The sequence below is a fragment of the Pseudorca crassidens genome, chromosome 13, assembly GCF_039906515.1.
Source record: "Pseudorca crassidens isolate mPseCra1 chromosome 13, mPseCra1.hap1, whole genome shotgun sequence".
NCBI classification, from domain to species: domain Eukaryota; kingdom Metazoa; phylum Chordata; class Mammalia; order Artiodactyla; family Delphinidae; genus Pseudorca; species Pseudorca crassidens.
This window is the reverse complement of record NC_090308.1, coordinates 63,215,138-63,228,756: the sequence shown is the minus strand read 5'-3', so window position 1 is coordinate 63,228,756 and position 13,619 is coordinate 63,215,138. Positions and strand designations below refer to the sequence as shown.

The 13,619-nt window shown below is 39.4% G+C and overlaps 1 protein-coding gene across 5 annotated transcripts in view; it reads right to left on the bottom strand.

The window, feature by feature from the left end:
- The window catches only part of EPHA7 (EPH receptor A7), a 164,435-nt gene extending 151,954 nt beyond the window's left edge, over positions 1–12,481 (bottom strand). For all 5 annotated transcript variants that reach the window (XM_067702551.1, XM_067702552.1, XM_067702553.1 and 2 more), the window contains exons 1-3: positions 12,140–12,481; positions 7,688–7,752; positions 3,362–4,031 (exon numbers count right to left, since the gene is read on the bottom strand). In XM_067702551.1, the coding sequence (XP_067558652.1) occupies positions 3,362–4,031; positions 7,688–7,752; positions 12,140–12,236 (832 nt within the window). In that variant the 5' untranslated portion in view covers positions 12,237–12,481. The remainder of the gene's footprint in view (positions 1–3,361; positions 4,032–7,687; positions 7,753–12,139) is intronic.
- Positions 12,482–13,619: the final 1,138 nt, after the last annotated feature.

Sequence of the window (13,619 nt, the reverse complement as noted above, 5' to 3'; positions counted from 1 at the left end):
TGCCATTCTAGAAAGTGCCCAGATAAACTTGCCATTAAGTGGCTAACCACCATCATTTGGCTAGGAGCTCACTAACATCCTCTCCCAAACACTTTAGTTTTCCTCTATATGGGACTGGAGTTTATTTTCAAACTCTTAACAGGATCACTGAAAGGAAACAGGAGAAATACTTATAAAGGCAGGCCTGAACTCATTCCAGAGGCAAGTACTCTCACAGCAATGCGTTGGAATTATGCCCAGGAGGGAAGTGTTTTTGCAAATGAACATAGTGCCACAGTTAAGCATAAGGTATTTAATTCCTTTGTCAACATCACTAAGGTTAAAAATTAAGAACGTTACACGATAGACAATTTACCTGAATTAGTGCACACATCCTTTTTCGGCTGAACCATAAGGAGGCATCTTGAGTCCTTTAATCACATATTTTTAATGAACTCTCACTGTTAATACCTAATTCTACCTATTCCAATGCAGATTAAAGTAGATGACAGTGAACTAATTTTACTTCATTTTTAAGCACCTTGGTGCAGTTTGCAGGCGACAATAATTTTGGTACTCAAATGTGGTTCCAATTCTCGAAACCAAAATAAATGAATGTGAATAATCTTAATAGTACCACATTTAATGAGATGATTTTGTTCATTTGGAAGAAATTGGAGTCGTCATGGTAAATATATCTCTTTACTGCAGTTAAAGACTGCTTTTCTTACTAAATTCTATACTTAGGAAGTGTAGAACTCAAACAGTTCCTGTTTGTTTTTCTTAACAAGTAAATGTAGAAATCAATGGAGTTAAATCCACAAAATGAAAGAAAAGAGACTATAACTTGCTTTAAACTTTTTTAAACCTTAAAAGAACAGGACTTTTAATATTATTTCCTAGTTTCTTTTTAGACAAATGTAATTGTCTAAAGGCCTTGTGGATAAGGCCTTTTATATGCAATTTTATGTGTCCCGTTTTTAATTGTGCAAACATCTAAAATTCCACTTTCACAATCAAAATCTCCATACTGCTGAAACCGGCTGCTTTCACAGCTGAAGTGTAATAGTGTGTTGTTAAAATGTTCTTATAATAGTTACTGTTGAATCCACTGTCATTTTCAAGTACTTGTCAATAAAAACATTTCCAGTCAATAAAAACATTCCTTTTCATTGACTTAATTAGTTCATTAAGAATATTTCTATACTTACCAAGTGGAATAGCATTCTGCCTATTAGTAGTGATAAATCTCCATCAGTTTTTGATTTCCACACATGTGGAACCTGCAGGATGTTCTACTTGTTAAGAAATGCTACTAGTGAAGGAAAGGAGAAGAGGACAGTGGGTAGACAGGTCTGATTCCTACAGGGAGTGTCAAAGGAGGCTGCTAAACTGGTCAATGGGACCAGAACCTATAGCATCTCTATTTGTTTAGCTCAGAGTTCACTTTACAATGTCAGCTATGGCAGGAATGATAATTGAGTGCTGGGTCATAGGCATTTTATATGCTAGCAACCATCCACATGAAGTATTTTAACTCTTCAACCAGGACAGAAAAAATATACTTGCTCAGTTACTCTACCTAAATAATGTGTGCAGTAGAAATATAATGTGAGCCACATATGTAATTCTTAAATTTCTAGTAGCCACATCAAAAAAGAGTAAAAAGAAACAGTTGAAATAATTTTAATATTTTATTTAACCAAATATATCTAATGTATGATTCTTTCAATATCTAAGTAACATAGAAAATTACTAATGATGTTTGTCACATTTTTTTTGTACTAAGCCTTTGAAATTCAGTATGTAATTCATACGTGCAGCACATATCAATTTAGAATCGCCACTTTTTTAGAACCTCAGAGCCACATGTGGCCACTGGCTACCTTATTAGACAACACAGATCTAAATATTTGTTAAATTATTTCTTGAAATGTTCTACTAGAATGAGACTTTTATGGGGAAGTAATGTGATTTACATAACAAACTACTAGGACCAAGGCATTTAAGTTCAGCAATGAAACAGAATAATATTTGCCAGGATTCTCCTTGCTTTCTGATGGAAACCAGGGCAATACTGTTGCAAAAGTCCCGGCTCTGGAATCAGAACACCCTGAGCTTGAATCTAAGCTAGGACAAATACTACTGACTAAAGTAGCTGCAATCAGCAACTTACCCTTGACAGCCCCATTTTTTTTTCTGTAAAACAGAGATGATAATGTTATCTATCTATTAAATGAACTCGTATGTGTAAAGCACTCAGAAGAGTATCTGCACATAGTAAATTAGCAAAAACATTTAGTTATCATTGTTAGCTACAATTCCCTCTAAATTAACTAGGATGTACAAATATTAAAATTATGCAGCTGGCTTAGGGGTACAAAGAATACATGAAAGTTATTTTGGGGAACGTATTATGTTTTCTAAGTTATAAGAGAAATAAGTAATATAACCTTATTATATTATATTATAAGTAATATAACCTTATTATATTTTCAGGATATCCACAAACAGAAAAATATCTATTAATTTTGAAGGTCCCTGTGACATACTTTTAAATAGAAAAATACTGGCCAATTATTATGACCACATAAAGCTATGTAAGAGAAAATTCAGTTTTACTATACAAAGGAAAAGGTTCACTAATTCATATGTTATTATTGTTTCAAAACAAACAGAAAACATCCAGCTGATGTATTCCGATAACTAAAACTTACTTTGGCCCACTTCCACAAAAATGTGGTCTACCTATAATATGACTTATCAGAGAAATACTCCTTTAATTATTTAGTCCAGGAAAGAAATATGGCTTTGGCAGAAGCAACCTCAGAAAGTTAGCAAGGGAAATTTGATGATTTTTTAATCAAAATTTTAGTACTTATAAAAAATAATTCTATAAGTTTGTAAATCTATTTGCATGTGTCTTGCCTATTAGTAGAACTCTTGTTAGCAGACCCCTTAACATCCTTTTCCTGTTATCTACAAGGCCAGACGATATGGGTTTCAAGACAGGAGGAATCACACATCATTAAATCCTGATTAATCTCACCTCACTCTGCCCAATCTCCTCTCTTAAAGCTCGTAGCCCAATGTGCAACTGTTGTCTTCTATGTCAAGCATAGGGCCAATTAAATTTTAGTAACAAATATTATTATCGCCGATATTTATTGCAATATTTACTGAATCCTTAGTGCAGATATCACTATGGGGAATCATTGATAAGTTCAATAGTGACTTTACTTAAGATCTACTCAATTGGGCTGCTGGTACACAGCAGACTCACTTGTTCAAATAGTCATTATTACTTAATAGTCATTATTACTTAAAATCTCTGATATAGAAGAAAGTGCAAAGTGAAATTTTAATAGCACACTTTACTTACGTTCACAAGTGTCCCCTTTTTGCTGGTAGCCTGCTTTGCAGATACATTTTCCAATGGGCACTAACCATTCTCCTTCTGCACTGCAGTGCATCCTGGGGGAGTTTTCCGCCTCTTCCTCTGCACTGCTGACACATGTCCCTCGGACCTCGACTAAAGAGGAAAATTCTGAACCAGTCACTGTATCTGGAAAGACAGCTAAGTTCTCAATAATGGACCAGCACTTCTTGTAGTACACTTTGACCGAAACCAAAGCTATGCAAGCCCCTACATCCTGAAAGGCAAGATAGAATCCCTTTTTGGACAAAGGTCCAATCTCTCTCACCTCAGTGTTAAGCTTCATCTTTCTTTCACCAAGGTCACCTTGGGTAAAACTTTCATCTGCAGCAATGGTGTCTATTTTTACATAGAGGTTTTCTCTTATATTCCTGCCAGTGTCGTAGTCTGTTTCATAATAGTACAAATTAAAGGTTTCCTTGCAAGTTCCCAGGACTCCAGGAAGACTGTTACAATCCCTCAGGGTGAATTTCAATTCTACAAAAATCCTTTGTGCATTGCCTTTCGAAATCCAGTTAGTCCGCAGCCAGTTGTTTTGGTTGGGCTCCATGACCTGGCACACCTGGTATGTTCGGATCGGAGTATAGTTCTCATCCAAACCACTAATTTCTTCCCACTGTAAAATTTAGAAAAGGTCATCAGTCATTCAGCAAAAAATAACATTTGGCTTTTGCAAGTGCATGAGGAATCTTTAGTGTAGCACAAATGCATATTTTTCAAAGAGCTAGGTGAATTCCTACCCTGACGAACACTGCAACCTTTAGAACAGAGTCTCAGTTCAGCTTCATCCCGGTGTCAGAACATCATTTTTGTTGCTTGTATTGTTTATGCATACAATAAATCTTTCATTTTGCTTAGTATCTGTTTGCAAGTGTATTAATGTTGCTTTTTAAATGTTTGCTTATGCCAATGTCTCCACTGAGCTTGGGATTTTTATAGACTAAAGCACATAACAAAATTACTTAAATTACCATTTAATGCATATACATACAGATACATGGCAGAATTCTTGATAACTCCGTTGACATTTTAAGTGTTGATGTTAAACTTAGAGAGTACCTAAAAACACAGGGAAGAAAATGCCAAGAGTACTCTGAAATGTAAAAGCATTCCACAACATGTTGATATTCATAATGAGAAATCTTTTACGATCTTTGCAAAATGAGATATAAGGGAGGAACATTTTACAGAGCTGTTTATTTATTGCAGTGTTATATACAATACTATCCATAATGCCATATAACTATAAATAAGTAGTTATAAAAGTGTGATACATCTTTATAAATAAGTTGCTTTCAACAGACAATCAAATGTACATGGCAAATCAGCATGCTGGATCATATTTCAGTAATAAGCTTTCTGACAGGAAAAATATCAGATGGTTAAAAATGTCCATTCATATGCTGATATAATGTACACTACAGCAAACTCATATATTTTCACAAAAAAGGAAAACAATAAGCTTAGCCAAATTTGCAACAATTTAAAGATTAAGTCCTGTATAATCTATCTATATTGCTCATTAGTTAATAAATTCATTTCACCTAAAAGCCTAAGAGAACAGTTGTTTATGTCCTTTCTTACCATTATGACAAAATTTCCAAGTTTGTATTTATGATACCTTAATAGTGAAATTGTCACCTACTTATATTCATTTCCCAAACAGGAAATGCCAAATATAAAATTATATTAGTATTCTAATCCAAAGTCACATAGCATGAAATATTTAAACTATCGTTTCAAGAAAAGCAGATGGGAAAATAAACTAATAAGCATGTGGTAATGAGTTTTATTTGTAAAACTCGATCAGAAAAATCAATTTACTTAAATGCTCTGTGAAATATTAATTTCTAACTTTAAAAGCAGTTCTTAGAAAACTAACAAGACAGACAAATTAGTAGTATACTGTAATTCAGAAATTTCTTATGATGACATATTATATATTTGCTACAATTTTATTATACATATCATCAAAGGTCCTCAAATGCAGCAAACAACCAATTATCATGTTCAGCTTTTACTCAACACAACTGGAGTTTGTGACTAGTTGATGGAGTACATAGTTTCCTGTTTCAGTTAGCTGCTTATAATTTGCTTGAATGGCCCTTAGCCAAATATAACCAAATTCATCCATTTGGACAAGCAGATTTTAGTCTCTTAATTAGGTTGAAATTATTAAAATAAGTAAAACTAGTAGTAGCATCTACCAAAAAATGAAAAGCTCCATGGATAAATGAGCTCTTTTGAACAATTCCCTAGTTACAAGAAACGAAGGCTAATTATGAGAAAGGAATATATCTCAAGAATTCCTTTTTCTAGTTCCAAGAACAATTATATTATTTTGTTCAATGTATGAAAAATCAACTTTACTACCAATGAAACTCAGTTAATTTTAATGTTTAATTAAAAATTTACTCCTGCGGGGAAAATTTCAAGATAACTGTTGCATAAATAACAAAGAGTGAAACGAAATAAATGCATTTAATGTAACTTTTGTTTTATTATCTCACTTTCTAAGAGACCGCAGTGATTTCTACAAACAACACCATTGGGAAAGAAGTCTTAATTCGTCTAGCATGCTTTTATAGTATGCTTATAAAGTTATTTCTAGACACTTATATCTTAATAACATTTTATTTCCAGTTAGATATTTAACCACATGTAAGCCAATCCATTTCATATATGGAATATATTGTCAGTCGTCATTTTCTAATATTATCTGTTGATTCCTAAAGATATGTAGGGTTAACGGTTAACTCAAGATACTTTGGACTGATAAAATGTCCATTTCAGTCCAAGATAACATAGACAGTCATAATTTATCATTTTATGGATTACATGGATGAAATATTACAATAATATATCAGTTTACTTCCCGTTAGAGATTAAAAACCATGCTGTATCTCTATTTGTTTTAATTGATGGATGGTGCAAAATGGGCCACATCTGTCATTGGCAAGAAAGGTGCTTCATTTTTTATTGCGAATGTCTTCCTATAGTGTATATTATTTTACTCATGGAAACTACTCCACTTTCAAGAAAAGTATGACATTCATACTTCAAACTTAGCATACTTTTTATATTTAATCTGTAAATATTTGTCATTTTTTATAGCTTTGTATGACCAATACAGATAGCTGCAATATGATCTTAAGCGTTTCTCAAATATTAATTTAATAAAAAACCTAAATACTTTAAACAGATTTGCATTGTTCACATTTTGCATTCTTTAACTTCTAGCTTATGACGTATTGATTTTATGATGTTCTTATACTCAAAAATCCCTTTCAGACTTTCATTCTTGTCTTTGCAAAGTTTCTTACACTTTTTATATCCTCACTTATACTTCATGCTCTTTGACTCCAGACTTTTTATTGTACCAAAGATTAACTTAAGTAACAATGGGGTACATTTACCTTTCTTGGAGCCCCCTTCCTTAGTCAAGGATGAAGTATGTGTCCTGTCTCACAATTAAAATAAGACCTGAAGACATAGACACTGAACTAAACTTAAGTAATATATCTTATATATATTAGTAATATAAGTAATATATCTTATATATATTAGTAATATATCTTAAGTAAGTAATATATCAGATATATGAAACATAACAGTCAGAATTTTTTTAGAATCTACTTATATTTTCATAGAATTTTATTGGACAGCTTTCACTCATTTATGATAACAGATTTTTACTCTGATATGTGCGTACTGTGCCATCACTTCTGATTAATAACAACAGATAGCACAACATATAAATTTCAGAAAATCCAAATCATATTTTAGAGCAAATTTTATGTTAAAATATTGAGCATATTACATTTTTAGTTATCTTTCACGTATATTTTGAATGATGCTAAAACATTTTTCAAAAGAGGAAAACAGTTTTAAAGAACTACTGTTTTAAAGAACTACATACAACCTACTTGGTGATGATACTAAGGAAGTATAAAGCAACTAAAGAGGTTTAAGTGAGTTCGTGAAAAGCATGTTCTCTGTAATTAGTTAACAGTTATAGCCTGGAACCTGAGGTATGGTCCCACTCACAGTAAGAACTTCTTTTTATCCATTTTCCAATGTTCTAAATATACCTTGTCTACTCAAAGAACTCAATGCCTCATTATAAGCACAACAAAATATTGAACAAGATATTGGAGATCAAAACAGTTTAAATATGAAGAATGTGAATAATTCCACTGGGGGAGGAGGAAAAGGTTTTATTTCTTACTTAAAAAAAATAAAGGTTGATATTTTATGAGGAGAAGCCCTTACCCCATTGGGTGGAGAGGAAATCCATTCCAGCTCTGTTTGTTGTGCTTTAGAATCCAGCAGTAGTACTGAAAAAGGAAGTTGCATTTCTAAATGTCAGATGAAAAATGAAAACATGTTTGTAAAAGTTATTAAAGTCGATCTAATTTTTTAAATAATTACCATTTTATGATTTAAAATAAAAAGTTATTTACATTAATGAATGACAAAATGTATACCTACCTCTTACAAATATATTCCACTTTCTTAGGGGAAAAAAGATATTAAAACACTAGCATTATAGTTTTTAATTAAAATATTAAAATTAACTAAAAAACTCAAAAGTAGCATGAAAGCAAGGGTAAAAAATTGATATGTGAAGTATACTGATTCTATAGTAATAATATATTGTAAAGAATTTTGTAAACCACTGACTGCTCTAAACTTTGTCAAATATAATAACATTAACATAATAAAGCATACTTCCCTATTACTCCTCAGCCAGTCATTAATTTGTACTATTCTTCCAAAAGTACTTCCTAGTGCCTTTTGAGAATTGGAGCTTTTTTTTTTTTAAACTTTCCACACACAGTGTCTTCTCTTAAGCCAAAATGAATACAATTAACTATATTAAGCAATGTTATCATGAGAAAAATAAATTTCCTATCATTTACAAGATATATTATTGGGTTAGTCAAACATTTGTTTTCAATATTTCTATTTTTTTAATTTCTTAATATTTCAAAGCAGTACGTAATTCTCAAAATGGAATATTTACACTTTGACTTGACTTTTAAAAAACAGTTGTATTCTGCTTTTATGCTACCATAAAGCATAATACACTTAACTTAATATTTATATAAATGTAATTAATGCTCCTGATGGTATTAATATAAGATAATGCATGCAAATATCATACATTAATATATACCATACTTCCAATTTAACATATTTTATTGCTTTTTAGGACGATTCCCCTCCTAAAGCATTCACTCTTTGCTCAAACCGGTTGTAGAGTTACATGAGTTTGTATTCTTTAAAAATATTTCTATGATTCTATAGCATTTTAGCAAATGTATCAATTTGTCCAGAAATAATGGTGAATACATTTTCAAGTATGTAAATACGCTTACCATCATCCTCAGCAAAATGTTAAAATTTGAACTTAAATTAAATACATGCTTAAATAAACTTTTCAGTGACCAACAGAGGGAAAAAAATGTGTTTTTAAAGGTAACGAAAATTTGTTACGCTAAGAAAAGAAACAGTTGATTATGTGTTCAACTCCTTCAAGCTAGTCAAGGTTATTCCCTATAACTGAAAATGGATATAGAAACACATTTTCCCCAAAATGTTTTATACTTAAGACTCTCAGGGAGACCATGACAGCACAACCCTTGGTTACAAACACTTGATTCCCTTTCAAATAATAATTATAATTTCAAAGCCACACTTTTAAAATACCAAGTTGTACTTCGAACTAGGAACAGCCATAAATGTTTAGATTATTGAACTTACATTAAGTAACTTTTAAAGTTTATTTTCTTTTTGTCCTCAACGTGGACAAACAACATGGATTCCAGGTACTTTCCTTTTGAGATTACTTATTATTATTTTTTTTCGGTCTTCCGCAGTGACAAGAGACAAGTGAATTTTAAACCCAGGAAACTTTCTTGGGTCGTTTTTGAGGGTGAATTAAAACACTGTGATGATTGTTTACTCCTTTTCCGTTACCCCTCAGCACAGCCTGGGGTGGGAACCAGGGACCCCGGCGGGGCGGTGATGATGGCAAACAAGTTAAGAGAGAACAAATGAACAAATAAAACAAAAGGGAAACCGGCCCCTGAGCGTTTAACCAGCTCGAACGATTCACCGTGTCTCCCTTCCGCCGTCCGCTCTCTGTGCCAGCCTGCAAGTGCGCGCTTTTGCCTTCCCGCTCAGAGCACCGAGCGCCAGCCGCCCTTCGCGCCCGCAGAGGCGTAGCCCGACGGCCAACCAGGACCCAGGGCACGCGGGCCGGGGTTCGGGGACTCTGTGCTCTGCCTCGCGGGCCGGGGTGGGGCATGCAGGGGGTGGGGGAGAGGGTGAGGAGCAAGATGCGGGTAGCCCCCGGCGGAGCCAGCCCGGAGCCGGGCGGGCAGCGGCTGGAGCCGGGGCGGGGCCGCCGGTGGGGCGGGGCGGGGCGGGGAGGGGGATGCCAGACTGGCGCGCCCGCAGGCCGAAACATCCATTACGCCTCCGCCAGACTTGGGCACTCCAGGGAGCCGGTGGCGCCCTAGCTCCAGAAGGAAACGGGAGGAGGAGAGGGGCTATCGGGAAGCGTCTCCTCAGAGGGAGCGCGGCGACGGTATTCACGAAAGGAAAAACGGCGGCTGCACTTCGCCTCCAAACGTCAGACTGACTTACACGCGCGCTACCAGTAGCCGAACTGACCTCCCCGATAGAACGTGTGCGGGAAAAGGGGAGAAAGGGGGGGTGCCCCTTCTTCCTGTAACTACCCCCCATCCGCTCCGGAGAGCCAGGCACCTGTTCCAGGCGCTTCCCGGCGCTTGCCCCTGGGTGCCGCGGCGCCGTCTCGGGGCTTGCTCGTTCCCAGAACGGCAGCCCTGGGCCACCGTGGCGCGCCGGGTGCGTTGCCACCGAGAAGCGGAGCGCATTCCTCACCCCCGCCCACCTTTTAAACAGCTCACTTCTGCATGTAAAGAATTCGGCCTCCTAGAATCAGAATCCTCTCCACGTATTTCGCACCCAGAAGAGGAACGCGGGCGAGCAAGCCATTCTGACTGCAGGAACCTCTCCCCCTAGTGATGCAGTTATTTATAGCTCAAACTCCAGCCCGGGTCTGTGCGAGCTCGCGCGCGGGGTTTCGCCCCGGCGGTGCAAACTTTTCCTCGGGTCCCGCTCTTCCGGGGGCATCAATACAAGTTTCCAGGATTCAATGTCCCTAATCGCTAATGTCACGCGAGTATTAGTGTGGACTTTGGTGTGTATGGCTGTGTGTTTCTAGCAGATGTGGGTTCATCTGCAAACGCGAAACCAACAGCTGGAAGTTAAGGTTTTCTCTGAATGGGTTCAGCATCAACACAGGTTGCAGATGCGGAAACTGGGGTCAGAAGGTCAGGCTGGATCAAGGAGCAGACTATGGCGTTTGGCTGTGGGAGAGGGTGTTTTGAGTGACCGAAGAAGGGTCCACGAAGAGAATTTTAAAAAGCAGCACTAAATAACTAAGTTTTCAGGGATAGATGGAGCGAGTACCGGTAGGTATCCACTCCCGACCACCGTGACCTAAATCTGATAACAGATTTCTCCATCCTCCACACTTTAGGAACAAGTAATTATTAGTAGTCTGCTTTTAAATATCAGGAAATCAACCTTAGACTTACAGCCTGCAAGATACGGAGGAGGGCGGGTAGATGGTGACACTGCTCAGAAGCAAGACCTTTCCATTGACAGGATTTATTTTTCCCCAGCTCCAACTACAGGCACCGAAAGGTATTTTACTTTCTGTTAATGGTTCAAAGGAGAAGGGGGTGGGGGGAATAGCCATATACAGGCGTATCTGACTGCCCAAATGAATCCTGGCTCTAGTCAACCAGAGCTAGCCCTCGGGGTCCAGGTCTTTTTCAAGGTTAGACCACTAGCACTCCTTAACTGCCGGACTGTGGGGCAGAGGTTTGGGGGCCTCTGGTCGCCCGGGAGGTATCGTAATCAGTTGCATTGACCCAGCCCGTCCCCTGCCTCCCCGGCCCGGCCAAGCCCTCTGGGCTGCCGCTGTCCCTGCGGCCGCCGGGACCCGCGCGGCGCGCGCTGAATGGAGATGTCTCCCGACCGCGGGGCGCGGAGCGCGCGCCGCCCGCTGCTTCACCTCCGCGGCGTTATTGTTCCGTGCAGGCGGCCGAGGGCCAGCCGCAGGCCCGCGCCGGCTCCTCGGACGCAGTGAGCACTTCATTAGTAACCCGAGCGTTCGGAGCTCACCCAAGTCACGGCGCCTCTAGAAAGGCTCCGGACTCCAGCCGCTCGCCGGCGGGCTGGTCAGGATACTAGAGGCTGCACTCCCCAGTCTCCGACCAACTCCGGCCGCAGCTTACCCCCAGGGAGACGAACGGCGAGAGGAGGAAGAGGAGAGGGCTAGAGGAAGAGATCTGACCCGCCCAGGGTCCCGGAGAATGAGCTTGCCGGCCGTTCCCACACCCCCGCCCCCTGCCCTCCGTTGCTGCTCACGCCCTCTGTACAGTCTGCGCCAGAAATCCCGCTCCCGTCGGGCGAACGGCCCCGGGAGCGGGGCTGCAAGCTTCTCGGAGCAGCCCGCTTGCCACCGCCCGCCAGGAGCGGCCCGAACGTTGAGGGGGCGGGGAGCCGGCGGGGGAGGTTCGCCAGGCTCCGGAGGCGCGGCCGGCAACCCCGCGGACCAGCCGGCTCTTGCAGGTAGACAGCTAAATAAATGTCAGAACAAACTTTGCTTTCCCATCACCTTACCTTCCTTTGCAGCCTGCGCTTCCACGGTGTGTGCAAAGCGGAGCAGCCAGATGTAGCATAAAATAATCCATGAAGGGTGCCGAGTTTGAAAAACCATGGTGCATGAGCAGGTTTTATCTTAGGTTTCAGTTGAGTCGCAGCTTTTTAAATGCTGTTTGCTCCGGAGTATGTGGGGCTTTTTTAAAAAACAAAAATTATTGCGCTCCACGCATCGATTCCCTTTCTCGATCTACGGCCGGCTGCTCCACGTTTAGCTTTTAAAAAAAATTTTTCCCTCCTTTGGTCCGCACAGTGTTTGCTGCCTGCAAGTCTCCGACTGCAGACCGGCCGCTTGCTCCACACTCCAATAATATCAATTAGGGGGGAGGGGGGCGGGGCTCCGAGCCGAGAGCCTCTGCCACTCGAGCTGAGTGGCAGGCGCAGCCGGCCTCCCAGGCGGCGATTCCCAGGGCTTGGGGGCGGGTCCCGGCGAAACGGCCGCCCCGGCCTTGGGGGCGGGGTTCGGGGCGTGGGCCAATCGGCGGCCAGCGGAGTCAGGTTGCGGGTCCAGGATTCCCTCCAGGTTTTGAGCTCCGGGCTGGCGCTGGATGCTCCGAGAAGGCGGACGTGGAGGGCAAGCGAGGTGCGTGCTGCTGTGGAAGCTTTGCTTTTAGCAACCGCAGCTTTCGTGGAGCAGAATCAATCCTAAAATAACGCTCCCAATTTACAGTCGTGTTTATAGCGGTGCTCCTCGCGATCTTTAGAAACCAGAGGGGATGCAAGCCATCTCTCAGCTACCAAGCACGGAGCCGGGACAGTGAAATGAGCTGTGCCTTTAAGTAAAGTGCCTTTTACTTTTTTTTTGTTGTCACAACCTCCGCGGGTTGGGTAACTTTGTTCTTTTTCTTTCTTTAAGGGTTACTACTTCTCTTTTTCTGTAACTCCAAAGGCAGTTAGCTCTAGGCACCACCCAACACAATCCCTGGAAGAATAAAAGTAACCAAATGTATTATGTTCAAACAATGTTTGAAACAAGCTTTGGCAAAAGAACCAGAGGAAAAGGGAGTGGAGAAAGGAAATCTTTTGTTTTATGTGCCCTCTCACTCCCGCCCTATCATTTAACGATAGTTGGTTGGACGAAGTAGCACATTAAGAGAAACTTCTGAAGGTTCCGTATGGTTTTTCCTACATGTTTATCATTTTCTGAGATTTTCCTGGAATTGCCACACTTTGATCGTTTTCCATTTCGCTGCATAAATTATATTTAATTTTAAAGAATGCTACCATGCATTAAGTTAATTAAAATTAAATTAAAATCAAGACCTCTTTCGCAAATATTGAGTACTTTTCAATAAGTATTCAATAATTATCTTTAAAAGGCAAACTAAGAATAAAAAGTGTTACCAATATCGACAGTTGATTTCGTCTAACTAAATATTGAGGACGACTGCCTAGAGGAATCCCTTTAACGTTAGGCAGTTTCTGACACTTTGCAATTCAA